The sequence below is a fragment of the Dipodomys merriami genome, unplaced genomic scaffold (assembly GCF_024711535.1).
Source record: "Dipodomys merriami isolate MVZ:Mamm:240054 unplaced genomic scaffold, mDipMer1.0.p SCAF_151, whole genome shotgun sequence".
Taxonomy (NCBI): Eukaryota; Metazoa; Chordata; class Mammalia; order Rodentia; family Heteromyidae; genus Dipodomys; species Dipodomys merriami.
The window spans coordinates 1,185,682-1,205,978 of NW_027202838.1; the positions used below are offsets into that span (position 1 = coordinate 1,185,682).

General features: G+C 47.0%; 1 protein-coding gene across 3 annotated transcripts; it reads right to left on the reverse strand.

Moving 5' to 3' along the window:
• Positions 1–3,242: 3,242 nt before the first annotated feature.
• On the reverse strand, positions 3,243–19,904 carry Faxdc2 (fatty acid hydroxylase domain containing 2). Of its 3 annotated transcripts, none has more exons than XM_070022657.1 (7): positions 19,722–19,904; positions 15,019–15,122; positions 11,018–11,139; positions 9,763–9,968; positions 6,743–6,848; positions 4,810–4,976; positions 3,243–3,520 (listed from the first exon to the last, which is right to left on the reverse strand). In XM_070022657.1, the coding sequence occupies exons 1-7, from the start codon at positions 19,868–19,870 to the stop codon at positions 3,367–3,369; spliced, it is 1,008 nt and encodes a 335-aa protein (XP_069878758.1). In that variant the 5' UTR covers positions 19,871–19,904; the 3' UTR covers positions 3,243–3,366. The 3 variants fall into 3 exon arrangements, with proteins under 3 accessions (XP_069878758.1, XP_069878759.1, XP_069878760.1); XM_070022658.1 differs by lacking the exon at positions 19,722–19,904 and adding an exon at positions 15,512–15,746; XM_070022659.1 differs by lacking the exon at positions 4,810–4,976 and having other exon boundaries at positions 3,363–3,520.
• Positions 19,905–20,297: the final 393 nt, after the last annotated feature.

Genomic DNA, 20,297 nt, shown 5'->3' on the forward strand with positions numbered 1-20,297 from the left:
TTGTTAGAGCTCCACTTCCAGTCTTTTGGTGGTTAATTGGAAATAAAGAGTCTCACAGACTTTCCTGCTCAGGCTGGCGTTGAACCACGATCCTCAGATCTCAGCTAGGATTACAGGCTCCAGCACCCAGCTTGAGCAAGCACTCCACACTTGATCACCCCCCCACACCCTTTCACTCTGTCTTAGTGGGACTTGAGAGCCATAGCCGACACCACAAAGAGCTACCTGTCCAACAGGTGAAATTTCAGCTTTTCTACCCACTTCTTGCTCCTAGCTTTTCCACCAGCTGCAACAAAGCATTTTAAATAGCCAAGAAGGAAAAAACTGGTCTTTGTGGAGGGTCGGCATTGCCTCTGAACAGGCTTTCTGGAAGGAGTAAGGAGGGAGTAGCTACTAGGTAGTGTGACCTGAAGTCCAGGCCAGCCTCTGCACCCTTACAGGAGATTCAGGAAGCCACACTCCACGCTAATGATGAGGTGTGGTCTCTGCCCAGCTTCACAACTGTTTTGCTTCTGGAACATCATGGCACTTCCTATCAATTGGTTTCCTGTCCTTCAGGTGGGCAGGTACTTTGGTACCACCAATGGTCAACAGGGGTCAAAGGAAAATTTTTAGATCGTATCCAGGACTTCTGAGTGCTTTGGAAAGTAAAGAAGACTTCAACTACACTTCTACAAGTTCCTGTCAGGAATGGTTAGAAAAGAGACCATTGAACACTTCTTAGCTCCCAAGGACACAATCATGAAGGTTAGAATATATTACAATGAGCTGGGCACCTGTGGCTCACGCCTATAACCCTACTCAGGAGGCTTGAGATCTGAAGATCATGGTTCAAAGCCAGCCCAGGCAGGAAAGTGAGACTTCAATTAACCACCAGAAAACCGGAAGTGGCGCTGTGGCTCAAGTGGTAGAGGGCTGAGCTACAGCACCCAGGCCCAGAGTACAAGCCCCACAACCAAATACCTGTATCTTAGAATGGACAAAGTTGGCAGGGAGACTTCAGCCTTATTTACCAGCTTCAGGGCCATTCTATTCGCAGAAAAGGATAGGCCAAGCTCCCTCTGCTGTGGGCGGGCGCAGGTCATTGCCTGCCTAAAGAAACGAGAACAAGGGGCTGGGAAGGTGGCTCAGTGGTAGAGCGCTTGCCTCACATGCCTGAGGCCCTGGGTTCGATTCCTCAGCACCACATAAGCAAAAAGAAGCCGGAAGTGGCGCTGTGGCTCAGGTGGTAGAGTGCAAGCCTTGAGCAGAAGAGTTGAGGGACAGCGCCCAGGCCCAGAGTTCAGGCCCCACAACTGAACCCCCCAAAAAAGAAAAAAAACGAGAACAAGCAGCGCACCAGGGGCTCACTCCTATAATACTATTTCGGAGGCTGAGATCTGAGGATCATGGTTCAAAGCCAGCCTGGGCAGGAAAGTCTTGAGACTCTTAATTAACCACCAAAAAACCGGAAGTGGTGCTATCGCTCAAAGTGGTAGAGTGCTAATCTTGAACATAAAAGCTCAGGTACTGGCCCCAGGCCCCAAATTCAATCCCAAGGAGAACAGCACTGGGCACTGTGATCCTGGTTATGGAGGAGACAGATGTATGGATCATGGTCCAAAGCCAGCCTGGACAGGAAAGTCCTTGAGACTCATCTTCAAATAACCAGCAAAAGCTGACAGTGGAGCTGTGGCTCAAGTGGTAGAGTACCAGCCTTGAGGAGAAATGCAAGTGATTGTACCTCTGCTCTGAGTTCAAGCCCCAGTACCAACAGCAAAAAAATAAAAATAACAGTCTGTTTTCCTTGAAATCTATAGACTAAAAGGGAAAAGTGTTTCTGTTGTTTGTCTTTATGTATGTGCATCCCCACCCCTTAAGTACACTGAAGATACACAATTTTCCAGATGTTGATTTGTAGGAACAGGGAATGGGTATACATATCCACAGCTATGAGTACTTCAGTGCACTTCGAGCTGAGGGCACAGGTCATCCTGGACAGGGATCTGCATCCAGCAGGGCCAGAGGGAAGAATGCTAAGTCCTCTGGGGTCTTATTGCCCATAGAAAGAATGTCCTTTTTAAAATGTTTGCCTCGGGCCGGGCGCCAGTGGCTCATGCCCATAATCCTAGCCACTCAGGAGGCTGAGATCTGAGGATCATGGCCAGTCTGGGCAGGAGTCAGTGAGACTCTTATCTCCAATAAACCATTCAGAAACTGGAAGTGGTGCTGTAGCTCAAGTGGTAGAGTGCTCGCCTTGAGCTGAATAGCTGAGGGACAGCGCCCTGGCCCAGAGTTCAAGCTCCACCAGTCAAGTGCTTCAAGTCAGGTACTTGTGTACTTGTGGCTCATACTTGGTAATCCTAGTTACTCAGGAGGCTGAGATATGAAGATCATGGTTTGAAGCTAGCCTGAGCAGGAAAGTCTGAGATTCATCTCCAACTAACTACCAGAAAACCCGAAGTAGAGCTGTGGCTCAGAGCGGTAGAATGCTAACCTTAGCTCAGGGACAGTGCCCAGGCCCTGAGTTTAAGCCCCACGACTGACAGAAAAGAAAAAAAGAAAGGACATTTGTGTGCAGCAAGGCAGAATTGTAATCGTGGGCTGGGAATGTGGCTTAGTGGTAGAGTGCTTGCCTAGCATGCATGAAGCCCTGGGTTTGATTTCTCAGTACCCTATATACACAGAAAAAAGCCTAAAGTGGTGCTGTGGCTCAAGTGGTCGAGTGCTAGCCTGAAGCAAAAGAAGCTCAGAGACAGTGCCCAGGCCCAGATTTAAGCCCCAGGACTGGAGAAAAAACAAAACAAAATAATGGCCTTTGAATGTGTTTGCCAACGGTGTTCTGGCCCTAGCAGAGCCCCACTTCGCCACCACCAAGGTTCATCTGGAGGTGGAGCCCTAGTGCCCTTCCACAGGAGACCAGAAGGACTCACCAGGGCCTAACAGAATGATTTCTATTTCCCTCTGGATGGTTTCCAGCCTGGGGAGCTATTTTGTTTGTTTGTTTTCCCCTGAGTCAATTTCTGGTGCAATAGGGACAAGGACAGTCATTTGAAAAGAGGGCTCTGCCCCTGACCTTGGCCCTACCTTTTCACTGGAAGCCAACCTTTCTTCTGTCTCCAGCAGTGTCGTCATTCGTGTGTGGCTGAAGAAATCAAGTCGTTAATTGCAATTCTAAGACCTCAGCCTGTCCCAGAATCCTGCTGTAGAGTGGACAGGCAGGAGCGCACTAGGACCCTCAATCTTTTTTGTTTTTAATTGTTTTTTATTGTGAAAATACCGTACAGAGGGGTTACAATTACATGGAAAGGTAATGAGGACATTTCTTATCAAGCATTGTTGCCTCCTTTGTTTCCCCTTCCCATCCCTTCCCATTCCCCCTTCCCCTCAATCTTTTTTTGGTGAGTCAGGAATGCTCTCAGACACGGGTGTGAAGCCCAGCAGGAGAACATGTCTTTCATAGGCTTTGGTCTGCTTAAACTTTTTGTCCGTCCCATGCAAGTGATCTAGCACCCCCAACACTCCGTAGCACTGATTGAACCTGGAGGAGACAAGAGAGGTGATTCACTCCTAAGGCTGGACATAGTGGAGCTCCATTTCATCAGAAATGTCATCACTAGCCTGGTAGCTCATGTTTGTGATCCTAGTGACTCAGGAGGCTGAGATCTGAGGATCATAGTTCAAAGCCATTTCAAGTGGGAAATTCGGTGAGACTACTCTCCAGTTAGTCACAGAAAAAGCCAGAAGTGATACTGTAGCTCAAGTGGTAGAGCACTAGCCTTGAACAAAAGATGCTTAGGGATAGCGCCCTGGCCCAGAGTTCAAGGCCCAGAACTGGGAAAAACAGAACCAGGAAGAAAAGGTCAAAAGTGGACCTGTGGCTCAAGTAGTAAAGCACTAGCCTTGAGCAGAAGGAGCTCAGGGACAGTACCCAGGCAATGAGTTCGGGTCCCAAGACAGGCATCAAAAAAAGTCACCAGTATTCTGCCTACATTCATCACATAACCTGGGGAATTATTTATTATTATGATCATTATTATTATGCCAGTCCTGAGTCTTGAACTCTGGGCCTGGAAGCTCTCCCTTAGCTCCTTTTGCTCAAGGCTAGCACTCTACCACTTGAGCCACAGTACCACTTCTGGTTTTCTGGTGGTTTATTGGAAATAAGAGTCTCACGGACTTTCCTGCCTGGGCTGGCTTTGAACTGTGATCCTCAGATCTCAGCCTCCTTAGTAGCTAGGATTACAGGCATGAGCCACCAGTGCCTGGCTTACTTGGAGAATTCTTAACACTGGAGCCACTCCAGACTGGTAGAATCAATTGTGATTCTGATGCTTGTAAGTTTGAGAACCTCTGACAGAACTAGGCTTCTTAGAGATGGTTCAATGACCCCCACTTGTATCAAACACCTTGGCACACATGGAAATACAGATTTCCAGGCTTTGCTCTCACAGCTACTTCAATTCAGCACATTTGGAATGGAACTCAAAAGCCTGCATTTTGGATAAGGCTCTGCAGAGACTTAACTAGGAAGTTCCTAGACCACACTTGAAAAATCATCTTTAGCTGGTTGCTGATGGCTCGTGGGCTGAGATCTGAGGATCATGGTTTGAAGCCTGCCTGGGCAGACAGATCTGAGATATACATTTTTACAATTAATTAGTCCCCAAAAAAGTTGGAAATAGAGGTATATCACAAGTGCTAGAGGCTCAGCCTTGAGTGAAAAAGCCATAGGAGAACATGAAGCCCCTGAATTCAAGCCCCAGTACTGGTGCGCGCGCGCACACACACACACACACACACATATATTTGGGTGGGGGTAGGGCTTACTTGAGATGGTGGTAGTCGTGGAATTCAGGGGAAGGCAGGAAGGGCAGGTGGTAGCCACAATGGGAGATGATAGTGTTGATTATGGCCAAGGAAAACCACACAGTGATGGAGGACAGATGGGAGCCCATGACTAAGGGACCCATTATGGCAGGCAGCATATTGGAAACCTGCAAGAAGAATAATGAGGGGCTGGGAAGGTGGCTCAGTGGTAGAGCACTTGCCTTGCATGCCTGAGGCCCTGGGTTCGATTCCTCAGCACCACATAAGCAAAAAAGAAAAAAGCCGGAAGTGGCGCTGTGGTTCAAGTGGTAGAGCGTTAGCCTTGAGCTGAAGAACTGAGGGACAGCGTCAAGGCCCAGAGTTCAGGCCCCATGACTGACCAAAAAATAAATAAAATAAAAAATAATTATTCCAGGCACAGCTGAGGGAGCTGGAGGAGACTCAAATAAGAAAAAGCTTGAGTTTTAGGACCTTGATCTAACTTGGGATGAGTTATTAATGCCTCCACTTTGTCATTATATCAAGTTGGCTGGGCACTGTAATCCTAGCTACTCAGGAGGCTGGGCGGGGTTCAAGTTCAGCTAGGGCAGAATAGTCCATGACTATTAGCTCCAATTAACCAGTAGAGCACCAACCTTGGGGGAAAAAATAAGTCAAGCAGATGGCCTGGTGCCAATGACTCACAGTTATAATCCTAGCTACCCAGGAGGCTGAGATCTGAGTGAGAATCACGTTTCAAAGCCAGCCTGGCCAGGAAAGTTCATGAGACTCTTCAATGTAACCAATAAAAAGCCAGAAGTAGAGCACCCTCTCTTGGCTTTTTCTAGCTCAGACACTTCATTTTCAACTTTCGCTAGAAGATCGGAGATGAGTCTTATGACAAGTCAGGTGCTGGTAGCTTATGCCTGCAATCCTCACTACTCAGAAGGCTGAGATCTAAAGATTGAAGTTCAAAGCCAGTCCAGGTAGAAAAGTCTGTGAGACTCATTTCTCCAATAAATTACTCAAAAACAAGTTGGAAAGGGAGCTGTGGCTCAAGCACTAGCCTTGAGCAAGAAAGCTTGGGGACAGCAGTGCCCAGACCCTGAGTTCAAGCCCCAGGATTGCCCACCACCCTCCTCCCCTAAGAAAAGAGTCTCAGGGCTGGGAAGGTGGCTCAGTGGTAGAGCGCTTGCCTTGCATGCTCAAGGGCCTGGGTTCGATTCCTCAGCACCACATAAGCAAAAAGAAAAAAGCTGGAAGTGGCACTTTGGCTCAAGTGGTAGAGTGCTAGCCTTGAGCTGAAGAGCTGAAGGACAGCGCCCAGGCCCAGAGTTCAGGCCCCACAACTGGACCCAAAAATAAAATAAAATAAAAAATAAAAGAAAAAAGAAAAGAGTCTCAAAGACTTTAGTGCTTGGGGTTGGCTGAAGCTCAAAGAGGTAGAGCACCAGCCTTGAGCCAAAAAAAAGCTCAGGTCTAGCACCTAGACCCTGAGTTCCAGCCCCAATACTGGCACCCAAAACAAAAAGCCTAAAAATTTATTGGAAAAGGTAAGTGACCTCATTGGTGTTAAGGTACCTAGCCTAGCCTGGCCTAGGAGCTAGTTAATGGGAAAGAAAATGGTGTGATTATCTGTAGATCTTAGGGAAGGTGGTTGGGACCATCAGACTTTCTAGAAAGACTTTTTTTTTTTTTTGGTCAGTTGTGGAGCTTGAACTCTGGGCCTGGGCGCTGTCCCTCAGCTCTTCAGCTCAAGGCGAGCGCTCTACGACTTGAGCTACAGTGCCACTTCCAGTTTTCTGCTGGTTTATTGGGGATCAGAGTCTCACAGTCTTCCCTGCCCAGGCTGGCTTTGAACTGTGATCCTCAGATCTCAGCCTCCTGAGTAGCTAGGATTACAGGCGTGAGCCACCAGCGCCCAGCTCTAGAAAGACTTTCCACCTCTACTCACCACATGTTCTATGGGGTGGGCATACAAAGAGATCATGCCAATGGGGGCTGTCCACTCATGGTGTTTCTTGTGAATTTTCTTGTAGAATGTTGGGTGGTGAAAGAGCCTGTGGAGTGGGGGGGTGAAATCTAGTTAATAATCTGTAGATTACTCTTTCAGCCTCCCTGATTCAAAAATCAAAGCTCTCTACCCATGGGTTCTCTTATTTGCAATAATTAGTACACGTGTAGGACAAGGAGAAAAGGTCAAAAGCTATGTACATATGACCAGATAAGATGATGTTAAGCAAAACGAACCCCATGATAGGGACACATTTTTTTTCTTTCTTGCTGTTGTTTCTAACATATTTATAGTGTACAATATGATTTTCTTTTGTTTCTTTGTATGTTCCTCACCCATAGTATAACCCCTGTTTTCACTCACTGTATTTGATGTCGGTGCCCTGCATCTTGTATATACACTTCTCTTATTCGGGGAGGGGAAGGGAAAAAACAAAATGCTTAAATTGGGATACAGGTTGACCCATTGTAACAATGAGATGTACAAGACACGATGTTGAAAACAAACTTTACAAATTGTGGGGGGGGAGGGTCTGGGGGTAGTTGTGGAGGTGGGAGGGAAGGGATGGTAGGGGGAAAACAAAGGAGGAGGCAACAATGCTTGATAAGAAATGTACTCATAGGGGCTGGGAAGATGGCTCAGTGGTAGAGCGTGTGCCTTGCATGCCTGAGGCCCTGGGTTCGATTCCTCAGCACCACATAAGCAAAAAGAAAAAAGCCGGAAGTGGCGCTGTGGCTCAAGTGGTAGAGCGCTAGCCTTGAGCTGAAGAGCTGAGGGACAGTGCCCAGACCCAGAGTTCAGGCCCCACAACCGGACACCCCCCCCAAAAAAAAAAAGAAATGTACTCATAGCTGGGCGCCAGTGGCTCATGCCTGTAATCCTAGCCACTCAGGAGTCTGAGATCTGAGGATCACAGTTCAAAGCCAGCCAGGAAAGTCCATGAGACTCATCTCCAATAAAGCATTAGAAAACCAGAAGTGGTGCTGTGGCTCAAGCGGTAGAGCACTCACCTTGAGCTGAAAAGCTAAGGGATAGCGCCCAAGCCCTGAGTTCAAGCCCCAGGACCAACAACAACAACAAAAGAAATATACTCATTACCTTGCTTGTGTAACTATAACCCCTCTGTACAGTATTTTTACCCCCCCCAAAAAAAATAAAAGGTATCTAGATGCTGGTGGCTCACACCTGTAATCCTAACTTCTCAGGAGGATGAGTTATGAAGATCAATATTCAAAGCTATCGCAGGCAGAAAAAGTCCACGAGACTCTTTAACCAGCAAAAAAAAGTCTGAAGTAGGGTTATGGCTCAAATGGTAGAGCACCAGCCTTGACTGAAAAAGCCAAGTGAGAGCATGAGGCTCTGAGTGCAAGCCCCAGGATTGGCACACAAGAATAAAAAATAAATAAATTACATGTGTGGAATGTGTGTGCTAGCCCTGGGGCTGGCGCTCAGGGTCTCCTGCTCTCACTTGGCTTTTTCTAACTCCACCATTTGAGCTATACTTCCATTTCCAAATTTTGCTGGGGTTAGCTTTGAACCATGATCCTCAGAGCTCAGCTTTCTTTCTTTTTTTTTTTTTTTTGCCAGTCATGGGGCCAGAACTCTGGGCCTGGGCACTGTCCCTGAGCTCTTCAGCTCAAAGCTAGCACTCTACCACTTGAGCCATAGCGCCACTTCCGGCCTTTTCTGCTTATGTGGTGCTGAGGAATCAAACCCAGGGTCTCATGCATGCAAGGCAAACACTCTACCACTGAGCCACCTTCCCAGCCCCAGAGCTCAGCTTTCTGAGTAGCTAAGATTACAAGCATTGAGCCACTAGACCTGGCTTTTGTGGAACATTTAAAACCCATTGGTTTGGTGCTCACTCTAGCTCTCCCATTTGGACCCCACCCTTAGGCTATGTACCTTGAGGTAAATAACTTTACCTCTCTAAGATACTATATAGCAGGGGCTGGGAAGGTGGCTCAGTGGTAGAGCACTTGCCTTGCTTGCCTGAGGCCCTGGGTTCGATTCCTCAGCACCACATAAGCAAAAAGAAAAAAGCCGGAAGTGGTGCTGTGGCTCAAGTGGTAGAGCACTAGCCTTGAGCTGAAGAGCTGAAGGACAGCGCCCAGTCCCAGGTTCAGACCCCACGACTGGACCCCAAAAAAATTAAAATTAAATACTATATAGCAGCTGTGAAATAGGAGTCATGTGCAGAATAAGGAAATAAATGTGAGACTTCCCCTCCTCCCACACAAATGGAGAAATTACTTTTTTGTTTTGGTTTGTTGTTATTGTTGTTATTTGGTCAGTTATGGGGCTTGATCTCAGGGCCTTGGCGCTGTCTTTGAGCTTTTTTTTTCTTTTTCTTTTTCTTTTTGTCAGTTGTGGGGCTTGAACTCTGAGCCTGGGCACTGCCCCTCAGCTCTTCAGCTCAAGGAGGGCTCTACCACTTGAGCTACAGCACCACTTCCCATTTTATGGTGGGGTTTTTTTTTTTTTTTTTGGAGATAAGAGTTTCACAGACTTTCCTGCCTGGGCTGGTTTTGAACTGTGATTCTCAAATCTTAGCCTCCTCAGTAGCTAGGATTACAGGCATGAGCCACGGGCACTTGGCTTTGTCCTTGAGCTTTTCTGCTTAAGGCTAGCACTCTACCACTTAGAGCTTTCTGGTGGCTAATTAAAGATGAGTCTCATAGACCTTTTTGCCCGGGCTGGCTTCAAACCAGGATCCTCAGATCTGAGCCACCTGAGTAGTTAGGATAACAGGCATGAACCCTAAGGCAACTAGTGAAGCTGTTTTCTTTTCTGGACATTGGTTAATTGTCTCAGGTTGTCAGTTATCAGATATATCATTGTCTTCCTATAAACCATTTAGTGGAAGACGAGGCTAGAAGATGTTGAACTACAGTTCAGAGGCCACAGATTTCCTGTGGATTGGTGAGCAGTCGGTAGGGCAAGGTACCAGCTGTGCTTACCGGTGTGAGTAATAAAACAGAACTTCCTCTATTATGATGAAGACTGCCAGTTCCTGGAGGAACCGGTAGAAAGTAGGTAGCTCTCGGTGGCAGGGGTCTGCCCACAATTTGAGCAAGTGATAGAGGGCGACCAGCATGGGGCAAGTGATGACATATTGATTGAAAAGAACTGTGTAGATAGACTGACGTAGTTTCACAGGGTCCACCTGCCAGAGGGGAGAAAAGAAGATGCGTGAGAAGTCGATCTTTGTCAGGCACCAGTAGCTATTCAGGAGGCTGAGATCTGAGAGTCACAGTTCAAAGCCAGCCCAGGCAGGAAAGTCTGTAATACCCTTATCTCCAATTAACTACCAAAAGTGGAGTTGTGGCTCAAGCAGTAGAAGTGCTAGCCTTGAACAAAAAGAAGCTCTGGGACAATGCTCAGGCCCTGAGTTCAAGCCCCAAGACTGGCACATACGAAAAAAAAAAAAAAAAGAGTAGATCTTTTCTTTCTGGAGAAGAAGATCTATTCAAGGATGGATTCTGGGAGAGATGACTTGGCATAGCTTGCAGCTCCTGACTGCTTCCCAGCCCTGGGTACAGTTATGGCCATTGGCACATTTGTAATGTTCCTGCTTTTGGAAACTGCCCCTAGCAGCCTTTATTCTCTGTCTGAGCCTGCCTTCCTCTTGGTTCTACACATAGCACCTATATCCTCCCATTCTTTTGTTCTGATCCTAGGACTTGATCTCAGGGCTTGGGTGCTGTCCTTGAGCTTTTTTTGCTCGAGACTAGCACTCTACCACTTGAGCCACAGTTCTACTTGTGGCTCTTTTTGGTGGCCAATTGAAGATAAGAGTCCCATGGACTTTCCTGCCTAGGCAAGAACTACGATCCTCAGATCTCAGCCTCCTGAGTAGCTAAGATTACAGGTCTGAGTTGCCAGTGCCCAGCATTTCTAATATGACCACACCATTTTGTGTAGCAGCTCTGTATGGCACAGAGCCTGGGATGGGGGTTGGGAGACCAGGACATTGCTTTCGACTGGCCTGTAGCTGAGTGGTGTGTGCGCTTGGGCTGGCTTCGACCCTTGATCTTCACATATCAGCCTCCTGAGTAGCTGGGATTCCAGGCTTCCTCTTTCTAACCTCCTAAATTGAAGGAGCCTTGGAGAAAGCTATTTGGCTCCAATTGACTGTGGTCCCTGAGCCAGAGGCAATGATTCTCAGCTTCTACTTTCTGGGCTCTGACCTACAGGAACCATAGTGACACTTACAGGTTCATTCTTGCCAACTTGAATCCGGTAGCGGGAGATGAAATTCAGTTTTCCAGTTGTGTCCACCACCAGTAGGATCCCACTGAAGGTCCAGAAGATCAGTGCAGGTATGAGGCCGGACCCTGAGAATGGAGAGAAGGGAAGAATCAACTAGCTCCAGGTTTTCACAGTTCATGTGTTAAACATACTTTACAAGATTATCCCTTGTCCAGGGAGGTATTAATGCTTAGAGCCAAGGGCTTACCTTTAACCTTTTTGTTGTTACTATTGGGTGCCAGTCCTGGGGCTTGAATGCAGAACCTGGGCTTTTTGCTCAAGGCTAGCACTCTACCACTTGGGCCACAGGTCCACTTTTGGCTTTTTCGTGGCTATTGAAGATAATTCCCATGGACTTTACTGCCCAGGCTGGCTTCAAATTGTGATTGTCAGATCCCAGCCACCTGAGTAGCTAGGATTACAAGTGTGGGCCACCAGTGCCCAGCCTTACTATATATATATTATGTAGTATATAATATAATATATATAGTATAAATATATATATTGTATATTTCCAATCCTGAGCTTGAACTCAGGGCCTGGGCTTTTTGTTCAAGGCTAGCACTCTACTACTTTAGCCACAGCATCACTTCTGGCTTTTTCTGTGTATGTGGTACTGAGAAATTGAACCCAGAGCTTCATGCATGCTAGGCAAGCACTCTACCACTAAGCCACATTCCCAGCCCTGCCTTTAGTCTTGAGTAACATTCTAGCTGTTGGCACATAGACATTTCATTTAAATAGTGTCTGTATTTTTTTTTTTAGCTCAAATTGGTCTGGAATTCATGATCTTCCTGCCTCAGCCACCCAAAGTGCTGGGATTATAGGTATGTGGCACCATGCCCAACTCTTGTTTTCTTTTTTTTTGTCGGTCATGGGGCTTGAACTCTGCGCCTAAACACTGTCCTTCAGCTCTTCAGCTCAAGGCTAGCACTCTACCACTTGAGCCACTGAGCCACTTCAGGTTTTCTGAGTGGTTTATTGGAGATAAGCGTCTCACGGACTTTCCTGCCCAGGCTGGCTTTGAACCGCAATCCTCAGATCTGAACCTCCTGAATAGCTAGGATTACAGGCATGAGCCACTAATGCCTGGCCTCTTTATTATATTCTTAGTCATAAAATTGGGACAGCAATCTTCAAGGGTGTTATGGACAAATAGATATATAAAAGAGTGTTGAGGTCTGGGAATGTGGCTTAGTGGTAGAGTGCTTGCCTAGCATGCATGAAACCCTGGGTTCAATTCCTCAGTTTCATATAAACAGAAAAAGCTGGAAGTGGCACTGTGTCTCCACTGGCAGAGTGCTAGCCTTGAGCAGAAAAGCTCAGGGACAGCACTCAGGCCCTGCGTTCAAGCCCCACAACCAACAAAAAAAGGAAGGAAGGAAGGAAGGAAGGAAGGGAGGAAGGAAGGAAGGAAGGAAGGAAAAGAGAAAAAAGAAAAGAAATGAAAGAGAAAAAAATCTGAGCACTAGTGGCTCAGTAAACTGAGCTAGCTACTCAGGAAGCTGAGATCTGAGAATGACACATAGAAGTCAGCCTGGGCGGGAAAATCCATGAGATTCTTATTTCCAATTAATCACTACAAAACCAGAAGTGGTACTGTGGCTCACCGTGATAGAGTGTTGGCCTTGAGCTCCAAGACAACATCAAGCCCAAGTTCAAGGTCCAGTACTGGCACACACATACACACAAACACATGACTTAACATTTAGATTTATCCTTTTGTTCTACTTCCCATTCTTCCATAAATTCATTCTAACTCTCCCTGACTTCTTACTGTTAGTGAACAACAATTAGTCCCCTCCAGTTACCAGTTATTCAGCACTATGGTGTTATCTAACACCTAAATTGTTAACTTGGTCCATATTTTGCTTCTTCTCATGGTTCAAAATATTGAAGGGCAGGACAAACTTGAACTCAACCTCTGAAACCCCTTGTTACCTATTTTCCTGCCCTGTCACCACAGAGCCTGCTGGTACATGAGATATGAAAGACTTGTGACACTGTGGGGAAATTCAATTTGCAAACAATCTAGAGGGCGGGCTGGGAATGAGTGCTTGCCTAACATGCACAAAGCCCTGGGTTCCATTCCTCAGCACCACATAAGCAGAAAAAGCTAGAATTGGTGCTGTGGCTCAAGTGGAAAATGCTAGCCTTGAGCAAAAGAAGCTCAGGGACAGTGTCCAGGCCAAAAAAAAAAAAAAAAAAAAAAAAAAAAATTCTAGAGGGCAATTTGATAATAGCTGGAGGTTAAAAAAAAAAAAAAAAAAGAGCCGCATGCCAGTGACTCATGCCTGTAATCCTAGTTACTTAGGAGGCTGAGATCTGAGGATTCTTTTTTTTTTGGGGGGGGGGGTCCGGTTGTGGGGCCTGAACTCTGGGCCTGGGTGCTGTCCCTCAGCTCTTCAGCTCAAGGCTAGCGCTCTACCACTTGAGCCACAGCTCCACTTGTGGTTTTTTTTCTTTTTGCTTATGTGGTGCTGAGGAATCGAACCCAGGGCCTCGTGCATGCAAGGCAAGCGCTCTACCACTGAGCCACCTTCCCAGCCCTGAGATCTGGGGATTTTGATTCAAAGCCAGCTCAGACAGAAAAATCTCCAGGTCACTCTTATTTCCAATTAATCACTCAAAAACTGGACGTGGAGCTGTGGCTCAAAGTGACAGAGTGCTGGTATTGAGCTAAAGAGCTCAGGGACAGCACCCAGGCCTGAGTTCAAGCCCACAACTGACAAAGAAAAAAGAAAAACTAAACAAAACTGAGAGCCAGGTACCAGTGGCTCATGCCTGTAGCTCTACCTCTCAGTGATCAAGGTTCAAAGCCAGCCTAGGAAGGAAAGTCTGTGACAGTCCAATTAAGCACCAAAAAACTAGAAATGGAGCTGTACCTAGAGTGGTAGAGTGCTAGTCTTGAGCACCAAAGCTGAAGGACAATTCCCAGGCCTTGAATTTAAACTCCACAACCCACTAAACAAGAAGAAGAATAGAAAAATGAAACTAGCCGAGCATCAGTGTCTCACACCTATAATCCTACTTACTAAGGAGACTGAGATCTGAGGATCATGGTTCAAAGCCAGACTGGGTAGGAAATTCCATGAGACTCTTATCTCCAATTTAAAAAAAACATCAGAAAATGGGAAGTAGCTCTGTGGCCCAAGTGGTGGAGCATTAGCCTTGAGCTGAAGAGCTGAGGGACAGCGCCCAGGCCCAGAGTTCGGGCCCCACGACCACCACCAACAACAATAAAAAGAATGAAACTAGAGCTGGAAGCTGATGGCCCATACCTATCATTGTAGCTACTACTCAGAAAGCTGAGATCTGAGGATCACGATTCAAAGCCAGCCGAAGCAGAAAAGTCAAGAGACTCTAGCTCTAATAACTAGCATAAGGGGGGCTGGGAAGGTGGCTCAGTGGTAGAGTGCTTGCCTTGCATGCATGAGGCCCTGGGTTTGATTCCTCAGCACCACATAAGCAAAAAGAAAAAAAGCCAGAAGTGGCACTGTGGCTCAAGTGGTAGAGTGCTAGCCTTGAGCTGAATAGCTGAGGGACAGCGCCCAGGCCCAGAGTTCAGGCCCCATGATCGGACCCAAAAAAAAAACTAGCATAAGGGCTGGGAAGGTGGCTCAGTGGTAGAGCGCTTGCCTTGCATGCATGAGGCCCTGGGTTTGATTCCTCAGCACCACATAAGCAAAAAGAAAAAAGTCGGAAGTGGCGCTGTGGCTCAAGTGGTAGAGCAAAGCCTTGAGCTGAAGAGCTGAGGGACAGTGCCCAGGCCCAGAGTTCAGGCCCCACGACCCCCCTAAAAAAATAGCTAGCATAAAACCTAATCTGGAAGTGTGGTTCAAGTAGTAGAGCTTCAGCTGGGCGCGAACAGTGAGAGTGCAAGGTTCTAAGTTCAAGTCCCATTACAGCACAAACAGAATAAAGCTAGAATTAGGTATCTTAACAATCCATACAGGAAATCTCACCTGCAATGAAAAGGATCAGCTCTTTGTCTTCAAATGTGGATAGTATTCTCTCCCATTGGGCTTGCCAAAAGTAGCCAGAAGCACCCCAAAATCTCTGAAGATGCCTTGAAAGAAAACAACATTCAAGCTACGTGCCAGTGGCTCACACCTGTCATCCTAGCTACTCAGATGGCTAAGATCCCAGGGTCATACTTCAAAGCTAGCAGGGGCAGGAAAGTCCATGAGACTCTTACCTCCAATAAACCACCAGAAAACCAGAAATGGTGCTGTAGCTAAAGTGGTAGAGTGCTCACCTTGAGCTGAAGAGTGCAGGACAGAATCCAGGCCCAAAATTCAAGCTCTAGGACCAGCACCCATTACCACTCCCCACAAAAAGAAAAAGGAAATAAAAAGAAAAACCATTCAACATTCCAGCTGAACATGGATTGACAGCTCTGTGATCTCACCCTATGGCTCCCAGATCCTAGCTTTGAGATGGGGAGAGCAAACTTACCATGGGACCAAATTCCAGAAGGCCACAAACAAGAGGAGCCCAGAGCCCAGGAATAAAGCAGTTCTCTTCATGGAACCTCACAAGCAATTGTGAGACTCTGCAAGGCTCCCTCCTGTCCCCTGCTGTTCTGCGTAATGTGGGATCTGGTGTTGTCCTTTTTCTATCTGTGGGAACATGTGCTCACCCATGGTTCGTGGCTGTACCTGAATATGCTTATCAAAACTAGTCTTTCAGGTTTGAGGATTCAGAAAGGGAATGAACCTGACACCAGAAAAAAACTATTGGGCAATGTTATCATGCAAAACATACGTGAGGGCCCTAGCACCTGTATAATTATGTAACAAGTCATCTTGGCAAACAGAGATATTTTGTCAATATGGTCAAAGTCAAGGTATTTTGTCTTCACAGTTTGTTTTTGGCTCCTGTCCTGAGGCTTGAATTCAGAGCCTCCCTACTGTCCCTGAACTTTTTTTAAGTCAAGGCTAAGTACTCTACCATTTGAGCCACAACTCTACTTCTGGCCTTTCTGGTGGCTCTTCTGTCTGACTTAGAGTCTCCTGACCTTTCTTGCCCAGCCTAACTTCCCACTATGATTCTCAATTTTCAGCCTCCTGAGTAGCTAGGAATATAGGCATGAGCCAACTGATACCTGGCAAAGACTTCTTGGTTTTAAAGCTCTGAGGTTAATTGGGATGGGTAAACAAAGTGGAGACGCTTTGTAACAGAATCTACAAAGTCTGAGTAAGAGCCAAGTGCTGGTGGCTCACATCTGTAAACCTAGCTACTTAGGAAGCTGAGATCTGAGGATCACTGTTTCAGGGCAGGAAAGTCTGTGAAATTCTGATCTCCAGCTAACCACCAGACAACCAGAAGTGTTATTGCGGTGCCACATGGCAGAGTGCTAGCCTTAAGCAAAAAGAGCTCAGTGAGAATGTAAGCATTATGCCCACTTTTAGTTCTTAGCTCCCCTCAGACCTGAGCTTCTCCCAATCTGGGCCATACAGCTGGTAACTCCCTCTCCCCACCCAGACCTACCTGAGCACCCACCAGATCCTCCTGCTACCTAAATAGGGACAGATGCATGTGCTCCCATTCTCAGGAGATATGGCCCCTCTAATAAACCTTGTAATAATCTTTCTCCTGTGCCTGTTTGCCTCTGCATGGTCTCCTGGGATGGATGTAAAGGATTCCTTTCAGACAGCACCCAGGCTCTAAGTTCAAGCCCCACAACGGCCCAAAAAAATAAAAAATAAAATCTGCCTCAGGAAACCATTCCTGAGTTAAAAGGACCAAGCTTATTTTGACTTCCACGCACTTGAAGAAAGAAGTGCATTGAACATAAGCTTTGACACTGTGCCCACACCCATGATCCTATGAAGTAAGGAGGTCAGGTGGGGGTGCCACACATTGTAAGATGAATCATCCCAGAAGCCTCATTTTGAAATAGAGAATACTGCAGTGTTTATTATTATACAGTTAACAGGCTGCACAAAGCCAGTTGTTACAAAGACCTGAGCACGCAAATACACATAACACAGCTAGGAAACATGGCTAAAGGGGAAAGAAACAAAAACAATACCAACAAGCCAACTAAGCTCCAATGGAGAGCTGAATTGGGACACCATGATGACTGGAGACAAGCCAGGAGATGCAATCACAGAGACACAAAACGGCAGCGCAGAGGGCAGATCCTCAGGAAATTCCCAGTCCCAGGCACTGGACACAGATTCAGTAACCCATCAGCCAAGTGCCTGCCCCTGTCTCCAGGGATCCAGGCATGACCATTACCTGGGAAGCAGGTGATGGGCAGGGGTTTTCTTCCCCCAGCATGAAGACAAGATGCCAGATCCTACAATCCACTATGTGGCCAATATGGCACCAGCCAGACCTGACCTCCTTACTTCACCTGGAGCTTGAACTCAGGGCCAGGGTACTGTCCCAGCACATTCTAACACTTGAGCCGCAGCTCCAGGTCTGGCTTATTTTAGTAATTAGAGTGAGCCACGGGTGCCTGGTCCCCACCCACTTTTTTTTTTTTTTTTTTTGTCAGTCATGGGCTTGAACTCTGGGCCTGGGAGCTGTCCCTCAGCTCTTCAGTTCAAGGCTAGCACTCTATCACTGAGCCACAGCACCACTTCCGGCTTTTTTCTTTTTTCTTATGTGGTGCTGAGGAATCGAACCCAGGGCCTCAGGCATGCAAGGCAAGCGCTCTACCACTGAGCCACCTTCCTAGCCACTCCCATCCATTTTTGATCAAAGACTAAGAAGTCATTCCCTATGGCTAAGATTTTGTAGGGGCTAGGAAGGTGGCTCAGTGGTAGTGTACTGCCTAGTATGCATGAAGCCCTGGGTTTGGTTCCTCAGTACCACATATACAGAAAAAGCCAGAAGTGGTGCTGTAGTTCAAGTGGTAGAGTGCTAGCCTTGAGCAAAAGAAGCTCAGGTACAGTGCCCAGACCCTAAGCCCAAGCCCCAGGATGGGAAGAAAAAAAAAAAACAGATTTTGTAGGACTAGAGTACAGCTACCTCAATCTCTTCTGCTTCTCTCTACTCCCTCCCTCCCTCCTTCTATCTCTCTCTTTTTTTCTTAGGGGGGGGGTCCGGTTGTGGGGCCTGAACTCTGGGCCTGGGCGCTGTCCCTCAGCTCTTCAGCTCAAGGCTAGCGCTCTACCCCTGGAGCCATAGCGCCACTTCCGGCTTTTTTCTTTTTGCTTATGTGGTGCTGAGGAATCAAACCCAGGGCCTCAGGCATGCAAGGCAAGCGCTCTACCACTAAGCCACCTTCCCAGCCCAATGCTGACAATTTTTATCTTGAACATGTTCACAAACTCAAAACACACACAGATACTAAAGTGCACAAAAATGAAAATCAGTTGTACATACATTAAAAAAAATTCTTAAAGATTTAAGACAAGATTTTCTCTCTCTCCTTTTAATAAAATACCTTTGTTGAACTTCATTTTCCCAGAGCTTGCTTGTTTAGCAAGGCATTTCACTAATTGGTCTTTCCAATACCTTCTGTTGGAGGAAGGCTGGTGGTGGTGGGGGGGGGGTATCTGAAACTAAACTGGCCTGATTTTTACCCAATTTTGACAAGAGAACTTTACAAATTGTTACGCTGTTTGGAGCAGCTGAAAGTCCAGACCAGGCTCACTGCTATCTCCACCCTCACCTCTCCTCCAACAGCCTCTACCAGGAGAAGGTACAGTCTGAGGCTTGTCCATACCCCATCTCTTGGCTGCTGTAACACAAGGGGGGCACTTAGCAGGTCTGTGACTGAGCCCAGCCAGAGGCTGGGACTTTTATTCCCACAGAGATGTTCAAATAAATAACAAAAACACAGATAAACACAAAAACCAAGGATTCACATTTAAAACTGGTACCAATTCTAAAACAGAACAAGACAACTAAAGGCTGAGTTGGGGACTAATGGGATTTTTCTTTTATAGATTCCTACAAACGTTGACCCAGGGGCCTGCCAGGGTGGAGGAGAATTCCCAGTCATTTTGGGGCACAGGATACGAGTCCCTAGCTGTGGTCCCCTCAGACTGGCAGATTCTCCCCCATGCTCAGACCCCCGGACCAATGTCCGAGGCTAAGATCTTGTTGGAGCCACTTGGCACTATAGAATGTAATTAGTTTCCCTTTTCTGACCTCCACACTTAAGTCCTGTCCTCTCCTTTTAACCTCTTTAAAATGGTCAGTCAAAAGTGAAAGGGGAGTGGTTTGAGTCTGTTCTGTATCGTCCGTCACACAGAAATAGTCTCACAGAAATAAATAGCAACTGACAGACACAAAAGCAAAACTGACACACAAAAAGATAAACAAATTCCTCCTGTCGATGGGAGGCAAATCTGAAACCAGGACGCTGGCTCCAAGCCAGCCCGGAGTACCTACCCTCTTCACCCTGTCAGAATTCTCAGAGCAGGAAGCCCACGCTCCTGCTCTTCCAGAATGAGGGGCTCATGCCTCTCCAGATGGAGGGGGCTGATACCCCTCCAGATTGAGGAGGTTTATAGTCCTGCAGATTGAGGGGGCTTATACCCCTCCAGAAGGGCCTGGAACCCTGTGGGTCTTCTAGGACCCACAGCCGGCTGGCACCTACTAGTGTGTCTGCCTAGGTGTCAGCCTATTCAGAGTTACAGATTTCGAGCCTCTTAAACAGAACAGTTAACACAACACACAGACAAATTAGACTAACAAGACTCACCGATCAGTGATCAGTATCCGACTCTCCAGTTCAGGGTCCCTGAGTCTGGGGGATCCCGGATGAGCCCCCATGATGTAGTACCAGGCCACAGACACCCCCCCCCAAAGACCACCAGGGAGCCATCGCTGATGTAAATGCACAAGAGTCATTTATTACAGCTCGAGCTTATCTCATAAATCCTCCCTGATGCAGCAGGTCAGAAATTGTGAGCCCCGACCCCTTGTCCAGAAGGGTTTTTATTGGGTACGTAGCAGGGGGAAGGATGTCTCAAGCTCATTGGTTAGGGGTATGATCATTTCCAGTAAGGGCAGGGGACTTTCTAGCTTAGCGGTTACAGGATAGGCTAAATCATACATCATTGGTTGGATAAGTGGGGCTAACCACAGGAATGCTGAATTATATCTTGTCCTAAATGTTTTCCCCGACAGAGTTGGGGGGAGAGACTGCCCAAATTCCTGGACTGGTCAGAACAGCCTGATCCCTTAATAGTCCTTACTGTTATCTTGCCTTGGTGCAGGATCTAACTTACTTTCCAATAACAGATAACAAGGGCTGGGAAGGTGGCTCAGTGGTAGT